Source organism: Mastomys coucha, unplaced genomic scaffold (assembly GCF_008632895.1).
Source record: "Mastomys coucha isolate ucsf_1 unplaced genomic scaffold, UCSF_Mcou_1 pScaffold23, whole genome shotgun sequence".
NCBI lineage: Eukaryota > Metazoa > Chordata > Mammalia > Rodentia > Muridae > Mastomys > Mastomys coucha.
The window spans coordinates 30,951,676-30,960,336 of NW_022196906.1; the positions used below are offsets into that span (position 1 = coordinate 30,951,676).

General features: G+C 48.1%; 1 protein-coding gene across 8 annotated transcripts in view; it reads right to left on the bottom strand.

Moving 5' to 3' along the window:
• Positions 1-8,661, bottom strand: part of Pknox2 (PBX/knotted 1 homeobox 2) — a 268,744-nt gene that overhangs the window by 72,631 nt on the left and 187,452 nt on the right. For 7 of the 8 annotated variants that reach the window (XM_031345929.1, XM_031345922.1, XM_031345928.1 and 4 more), the window contains one exon: positions 6,594-6,702. In XM_031345929.1, coding sequence (XP_031201789.1) covers positions 6,594-6,680 — 87 coding nt within the window. In that variant the 5' untranslated portion in view covers positions 6,681-6,702. Of the gene's footprint in view, positions 1-2,297; positions 2,866-6,593; positions 6,703-8,661 lie in introns of those variants that run through there. The other variant, XM_031345930.1, reaches the window with a different exon arrangement.

Sequence of the window (8,661 nt, forward strand, 5' to 3'; positions counted from 1 at the left end):
TTTTTTTATACTTACAGTTAGAAGTGACAAGAGGGAACTGAGGTAATGCATGGCAAAGCAGCCAGAACTTAATAGGCCTTAGCATGGCAGTTGCTATTAATATAGTCCATGTACTTTAAAACCTGTGCCTCACTAGCTAGTTGCCTCTGTTCTCCTCTGCCCTGAGGTCCTGTAACATCGGTGTATCTCTGTCGAAAGAACCAAGTCCTGGGAACTGGTGCAAATATGGGCTTAGAAACAGGATAACAGAAACAGACACTACCAATCAACTGTCCCTTGGCCAGGTGACTCTTCGTTCCCTTTAGCCCCAGCTGCCCTCTTAATTGAACAGAGTGAATACTCCCTACTTCTATTATGAGGCCATACAGGAAAGTGCACAGCAAAGAAAGGGTGCTAGGTGAGCTTTGTTTCTCAGCACTGTCTGGTATTACTTTTAGTGCTAGGGATGGGACCTAGGCCTTGTGCATACCAAGCAAGGCTTTACCCATAGGTTACAGCCTTGGGCTGTTAAGCACTGTTGATGCCTTACATCTGCCATAGCCTTCTGAGAGGTCCCGGGGCCTGCATTTCCTGGGTTCCCTCGCCATACACAGATTGGTTTTTGTGGATTTTTGGCCATATATCTCTTCTAGGTTCTTTGCTATAAACCTTGACCAGTCCATACCTGTACCTTCCCAGCACAGACATGTTCCCCCTCCTCTGAGCCCGAGACCTGGTAGAAGAAAGTCAGGAAGAACATTCCTAAAGGAATCAAACAGATTCTGTGCAGGTCTGGCCCCACTAAGGGCTGGTTGTAAAGGCTCCAGCCAGCAACTGGCACTCCCTCTAGTGCCAGGAAAAAGGCAGTATGGGTTCATTTTCCTAGCATTCAGAAGACAGTCCAAGGACCTGGGAGGGGGTCAGAGCATGAAGCCATTTGGTAAATACAGCTTTGGGCTGAATGGGGTCGTGGTGGTAGAGAAGCAGCCGTGGGCATAGCCAGTGTTGAGAAGGATAATGGTCTTGGAGTGCTCAAAGCTTGAGCCTATTCCTTGAACCCCGGCAAGGGGGACCAGCACCCTCCCCATATTCTCACTCTTATTCCACACACCCTAGTGCTCTGGCTGCCTGGACATGTCTGAAGATTCCCATGGCTGCCTCTATAGGAAGCATCTGCACTTCTCTTTCTCTCGTGGCGGAGTCCTGACTCTCCCAAGAATCCATTCTTTTTTTTTTTTTCCACACTTACAGGAATCAGGTAGCTTTGGTCTGTGCCTCATCTGTATCTAGTCTTAACATCTGTGACACTGTGGGGCCATCTCCATGGGTGGATGGGTTTCCCAGCGTTAATGTGTTCCTAAATGACTAAACGATGGGTAGATTGAGCGAGCGAGTGATGGCTAAAAGATTCAGGACAAACAAGATGCTACAGAGGGCTCCTCAAAGTATCTGCCTAAGGAGGGGGGGAAGCAGCAATAGAATCAGAACCCTGGCAGTGGGGGTAGAGGGTTCCTGAAACAGAAGGCCTGAGTCCCCTCCACCAGGATTCCTGTGCCAGCTAGCCAGACAAGAGCATAGGAGTTAGTGTGCTGTACAATGGGGGAAGGGGGAGTCTTGACTGAATAATTAATTAATTAATTAACACTTTATAGGCAGTAGTTTACAAATTACCAGATGCTGCCTCCGCCTAACTACATACCTGGTAATCACTGACAGGAAGCTGTAACAGAGACCAGGCAAGGGAGAGGAACCCTATCTCACACTTCTCAGCTTTGTACAGTTTTTGGTGACATGACCACTCACTTGTCTTACTTCCCATTCATTTCTAGAGGATCCCTTACTTCTATTATGGTCCCAAGGCAGCCAGGGATTTCCAGCAGACACTGTAGGGAGCCTAACAGAGTCTTATTGTATGCATGGGTCTATCCATGTGAGTGTGTGTGTGTGTGTGTGTGTGTGTGTGTGTGTGTGTGTTCTTAGCTGGAAAAACATATCTGATATGCCTATTGTGTTCCTAATAAAAAAGTAATTAAAGTTCAATCCCATCTGGGCCATGGAGATGTGCAGAAGATGCAGTGAGGAATCCAGCCAGAGCATAGCTAAGCAGATGCCGAGAAACCTCACCCTGGGTACACACTAACGTGTTCATAGGTTTTGAGGCAAAAAGGGCAGAAGTTCCACTTTGCCTCTGCAGAAACTCGGGCCCCATAAGGACAGGAACTCTAATTCTGCACTGTCAGTACATAGCACACACTTGGCTAGACCCGCAGGGAGCGCTCCACATTTGTTAAAAAGATGAGATCGCTGAAATTACTCGCCTGAATTTGTGGGTTTCATAGCAGCAGGGTCAGGGTCAGACCCAAGATTCCTGAATGTCTGCTGTGGGCAGTCATCTTGCTCTACCAACTCCAAGAACAACAGGAGTCCTGGCGCCTTGCTCACCTAGCCCCTCATGCTAGGCGGTGGCATGAGAGAGGACACAGCCTGTAAAGTGCTCCTCAGCCCTGCTGTTCATGTGGTCACCTGTCCCCTGATTTATTTTAGGCTTTGTATCCTTGGGCCATTAACTATTTTTGTAGCTGTTTCGGGCACTTGTCCTATTTGGAGACAAGACGTTAGACTAAGTAAGATCTCTGCTTCTGGTAACTGAGGTAAGAAGGAAGTTCATAAAAGGCAAAACCTAAACCAGGCCCTGAGCATGTTTTGTCACAAGCTTTCCAGTCCCGGGGACAGTCCATCATCTCATATGCAGGGACAGAGAGTGCTCAGCTAGACCTGGAGTTTGCTTTTTCCCTCTATGCAATGAGGAATCCAGGTCTAAAGAAATGGGTGGCCCAAGCAGGCAGGGAGAAAGGTCACTGAATATAAAGGGAAGAAAGGCCCACCACAAAATAAAAGGAAGAGAAGAATATGTTTTGATGAATCAAATCGGAGGGAAGGTGGGTCTCCCATATGGTCCCTGGGGTGTTGCCCCCAGGGGCAGAGGGAACTGTCAATCATAGCTACAGAAAAGGCTTAGGGGAACTTTCAAAGCAGATGAATTAACTCTATGCTGCAAAGTGAGTGTGTTTCACAGGCAGCTGAGCAGAGGACCCTGCGAGGCAGGGGGCTCCAGGCCTTAAAGAGATGAGAGGGATGTAAAGGACTGTGACAACATCTGAACCTGCTCGCCTGCCCGGCACAGCTGCATGGCCTGGATGGAGGCCATTCACAGCCAGGGGCCCCATCCACCCCCTTCTGCCTTGATAATGAAACCAGCATGGGGATCCTAATGACTGATCAAAGCCCAGCCAGCTTCCCCAGGCCCAGTGCACCCCTGCTTCTGCTTGGAGCATCTGGGCTAGGATGGGGAGGGGAAGCAGGGGTAAGTGGGTCGAGAGAATGCTTTGCAGCCCCATCTCTGGCTGTCTTACCTTCCCAGTTGCAGAAGGTGGGAAAGCATCATTTTGACCCTGGAACTATGAATGCAGTTTCCTTGGTCCGTGACACCTTTCTCTTATTCTCAAGGGGGAATAAAGCAGTGGACCTGTTTGCATTAAAACCCTGCTTCCATGAAAGGCCTTGGGCAAATGCTTGCCTTCCTTCCTGAATGGAGCTTCCCCAGATGAGCCTGAAAGCCTAGTTCTCATTTTATCACCATGCTCTCTCTGATGAACAAGGAAGCCAGTCCTGAGTAAACTGCCAAAGTCCCTTTCAGAGCAAGTATTGTTATGTCATTCAGTGGCAGCTCCCAGCTACCTGGTTATCCATCGACTGCTAATGTACACTACCCACTGAGTGCCACATCCACCAGGACTGAAAAAGGATTCAGTAAGATTTCTGCTTTCTGGTTTGTTTTTTGTTTTTGTCTTTGTTTTGTTTGTTTTTTGTTTTTTTGTTTTATTTTGTTTTTTCGAGACAGGGTTTCTCTGTATAGCCCTGGCTGTCCTGGAACTCACTCTGTAGACCTGGCTGGCCTCAAACACAAAAATGCACCTGCCTCTGCCTCCCAAGTGGTGGCGCCACCACTGCCCGGCTAGAGTTTTTTAAAAGACAAAAAAAAAAAAAAAAAAAAAAAAAAAAAAAAAAAAAAAAAAAAAAAAAAAATTGTTAAGTGATCTGAAGAGAAACCAGAGTATGAGGTATTGTAATTAGACAGTAGAGGGTGCTGTTTCTCCAACAGAATTCAACAGAGAGCTACAGGAAGAAGGAGGTTAGTCTACATGAAGGGTACTACATGAAGGGTTGTTGCTTTTGCAATTTCTAAATATACAGTCAGTCTTCAGAACATAATAAACAGAATGACGTCCTTATGAGAAGTCACAGAGTTTCCCCCCGGACAAACAGTCCAGAGGGGCTAGAAGCCACTTAGCCATTATACCACTTTGGCTTATGCCCAAATAGCATGGGGCCATAACCGTTAATGCTTCTCTACTAAAATGGAAAAGAAAAAAAAAACTCTCCGTCATTTTTAATAACTTTATTCCCCAAACTTCAAAATGAAAATTGCCAAGTTAAGAACTTGCCTAGAAAAAAAATTCTAATTTATTATAAAGAAGGTCCGGGGCTTGGGAATTTTTTAATGCAGATTCCTAATTTTCCAAAGTGACATTCTCCAGTGCATTTGAATAGATTATGCTCAGTATTGCTAGCCCTTAGCACAACGGGAACATTATTAAAATGATTGCACGGGTCTCTGAGGAGAGGATCTGCTTCTTGCTCCCTTTCTCATTTTGGGGACTTCATATCAGAGACTGTCCATTCCTTGCCTGTGAAAGAAACTGGGTTTCTGTGGAGGTGACAAGGAGTTGTGTCACATAGGGAACAGAAGTCACAAGATTAGACCTGAAGGAGTAATGAAAGAGTGGGTCTCATTTCCTGAGAGCCCCCGTTTAAGATGAGTCCCTGTGTGCCTGACCCACAGTCCTATTATAAGGCCTGGCTTTCCTGAAGACAGTGTCAGAGAGCAGCTGGTTCTTTAGGATAATGACATTACAAGGGAAATAGAGCGGAGTTTTCCCCTGAGGAGCTGGGATTAGCTCTTTAGAGCTGAGAGGGTGGAAGGCAGGGGACCAGCTGCATGGAATGCTAGTAGCCAAGTATATATGGGAGAAAAAAAAAACCATCCCTAAAGAATGGGGAAAGGGACCCCTGGGGCCATCTGACTCCAAAGGCTTTTCTTCCACGAACCAGAAACCTCTATAATCTCTGTTTGGGAACCTTTCTCCCTGCTTCTTCTCCCAACTTTATCACTGCCATAACCCTTCTTCCTTAGCCTCCATCTTCATCCTATTTCTTAAGGTTGAAGAGATCCAGGGATTGAGTGTGAAGGTCCCGTGTAGGGCAAGCCTGGAGACTCAGAGACATGTGCTGGCAGGTCACTGAATGATGAGGGGCTTTGTACTTTTGGAGAGAGACGAGTCAAAGATGGTCTGCAAAGTGGCCCCTATATCATCTGGCAACATCCCAAAGGTTGCGAGAGACACGGTATACAAGACAGGTGCTCTGGGCTCACAGTAAACTGGGACATCAGCAGTCCATAGGACCTAACGTGAACAAAGTCCCCAGTCCTGTTTCCAAATCTCAGGACTAGCTTCCATGTGCTCTGTGAGGATGACTGTTTGAAACGCTGGTGTGCAACGGATAGAGAAGGTCAGAGGATGATTTCTGCAGAGGAGGGGGATTGACACACAGTAGCTCTTCCCTGGGTTAAGTGCCAAGTGAACATTCTAGTGGATGCGATTCACACGACACATGCCCAATGGATAATTATTGAACTGAGATGGACTCGCCAGACTAGGGTAGAGAAAGGAGGATAAAACTGGTAACTGGGGTGTCTCCTGTAAAAGCACAGCTCCAGAACTCAGGTTTTCAGAGACTGGGGGCTGCTGGGAGGCACCCAAAGCAGAGATAAGAAGGGATGGGTCTCAGGAACTGCAGCAGCCCGGTCTGCACAAGCTAGAAGCTTCCAGAAAAAAAAAAAGCAAAACCCAAACCAACAAAAACCATAGGGAATTAAAGTACTGGGAAGACACTGTTGCTGAAGGCCACAGGTTCTGGGACCACAGGACTCTAGGAGCTGAGGCTGGAAGATGAGAAACGGGATGGGGACTGAAGTCATGGACTAAGAATCCTTCTCTTTCTAGGCAGAAACCCAGCAGAGCCTTGAGAGAGTCTTCTAACAGGCAGGTAGCGGGGTACTGGTCAGAGTGCTCAAGAGACCAGGGGAACGGAGGGAGAGGTGGTACTGAGCAAGGCAGGAGTCTCCTAAATAGGCTGTGCACATCGTGTCCCCAGATTACCAGTGTCAATTTTGCCCCCAGCAGTACTAAGGGCACTTAGTATTTTCCAATGTCTGCAGGGCGAGGGTGGCAGACAGGTCGATGATCACAACTCCAGGCTATGGTCCTGGTAACATAATTATCCCAGACAGCGTCTAAGCCTGGTGTTTTGTCAAGTCCAATGACTCTTCAAGGATCTGTATTCCCCAGGCCAGACTCTGGAGAGAAGCCTCCCCAAGGCTGACAGGCAGGCTAAAGCTGAGTCAGAACTGTGGCCTGGGAATATCCCAGTTCCACACTCACACGGGGTTTCCAAGGCTACCTTACCTCCCACTCTTCCCTGACCGCACTCACCTGGGGGCTGTCCTGGTAGGGTGGGGGAGGGACATTCTGCGTGGCCATCATTGTCAGAGCTGGGGCTGGGGAGGCATGTTGCATCATGGGATTGATTCACATGGAGGATCTGTGGGCAGAAGAAAGGGGGCCACTCAGTTAGTACAGAGTCCAGGCAGTCCAGGGGACTAATCAGCTCTACATTTTGTTTTCCAACCTGGAACACCTGGAGTTATGGGATATGCAGAAACTGGATGCAGGTTCTTCGGGGAAACAAATCAGAACTATGTATGGGAAGGGGCCAGGTGAAGAGAAGTTTGCTGCGCTCTTTTGGCTCAAAAGAAATAATATTCAAATTATATGTTAAACAATCTGTACCCCCCGCTGTGATGCTTGGCTCAGCATCAGCTCAGGCCTAGTTGGTCACGGGAGGCAGTGGGTAGCTTGAGCGGTGGCAGGCCTGCTTCATCTTTCTGCCTTTGACAAGGGTGCTCCTTGCTCAACCCTTCACCGGCATTCGGAACCATCAGCATTTCCCCAAGGCAGTAAGCCCATCCGTTTCCAACTTCAAGGCTCTGGGTCTCCAAGCACCTGGCTTACCCTCCCAAGTGTGCTCATTACACCCCCTAGTGGTAGCAAGGGACATGGGCCATCCGCCTTCTTCATTCAGGACTAGTCCAGAGGTGATCTGCAGGGAAGTTTTGGGGAAGGGAAAAAAACAAGAGTGCAGACACCAGGACTTTCTTCAGTTTGGATTCAATATAGAGTTGCCAATACATAGAGCCAGAATTGCCAAATGGATGGCCTGCTTCTTACATAGGAGGGGACAGGTCATGAGGAAGTGTGTGTGTGTGTGTCTTTACGGGTCTTCACTGCATCCCATCCCACCGCATCACCAGTAAATGAACTACCCCTTGGGGCCCCAAAATTTTTCCTCGAACTAGACCTTGTAAGCAGAGACATCTGGTAATGCCACCCAGGGAAACTGAATGCCCACAGAGATGCTGAGATACAGTGGATGCCCTGAAATATTTAGAGCCAGCCACTCACAGGCTAGATGCTGATATAGCACTGCCCAGCATGGGGCAGGGGAGCCTGAAGAACATGGAGGGGTGGAAACTACTGGGCAGAGGGGGCTAGTGAGCTAGAAGTCCTTGGGAGCCAGTGTTCAGCTTTCCCTGTCTCTCCCTGAAGGCACTCAGGGGCTCTGTCAAGTCTCCCCTCACAACTAAAAGGGATCTTAGAGGTGCCATTCAAAAAAAAAAAAGATGCTGGTTTCAGGAGTGTGTGTGTGTGTGTGTGTTTCGTTGTTGTTTTGTTATTGTTCTTTTCAGGAAAGGAAAGAAAGAACTAACCTGGCTTGACCTGAGTCTCCAAAGTACCAGGCATGCTTTGACCTCAAGCGCACAAGCAAAGCAGTGGGGATTCATGTTTCATTCAGCAGATGCTTATCACATATCAACTCCGTGCAGGGAACTGTGCTGAGGAGTGAGACTGGATGGATGAATGAGGCTAGATCTTCTCTCCGGGGTGGGGTGGGGGTATGGTTGGTAGAGGGAGGTGATAATTTGGCAGTAAGGAAGAGGGTAAAGTGGGGGGGGGCTGGTGAGGACAGTGCTGGCTGAGCATCTTGGCTTCAAGGCTTACCCTTCCCCCCATTCTGACCTGCCTCAGCAGACTGACCACCGGGCTTGCCTTGTGTCCATCTCAATACCTGATGGGCATTGAGACCCAGGCTACCCTTTGTGCAGGAGCCTAGGAGAGAACAGAGTGGGAGAGCCCCTCTGCTCTGTCAGGAAAATTATCAAGGTTTGTCTTCACTGCCCGGATTTGTGTGGGTTGTTGCCAGTCATAGTAAGCAAGGGCAGACTAGAGAGAATTCCAGAAGGAAAAAGAAAAGAGGCAGATTATTTCCTCCTCCTCTCCTTCCTCTTCCTCTTCCTCTTCCTCTTCTTCCATGCTAGAGATGTATTCTAGGACTTTGCGCTGTTCTAAACATATACTCCACCACTGACTTACATCTTTTGCCCAGAGGAAAATTTCTTGAGACATTAGAAAGGACTTCAAAATGAAGACTTCTGAAGAGAGC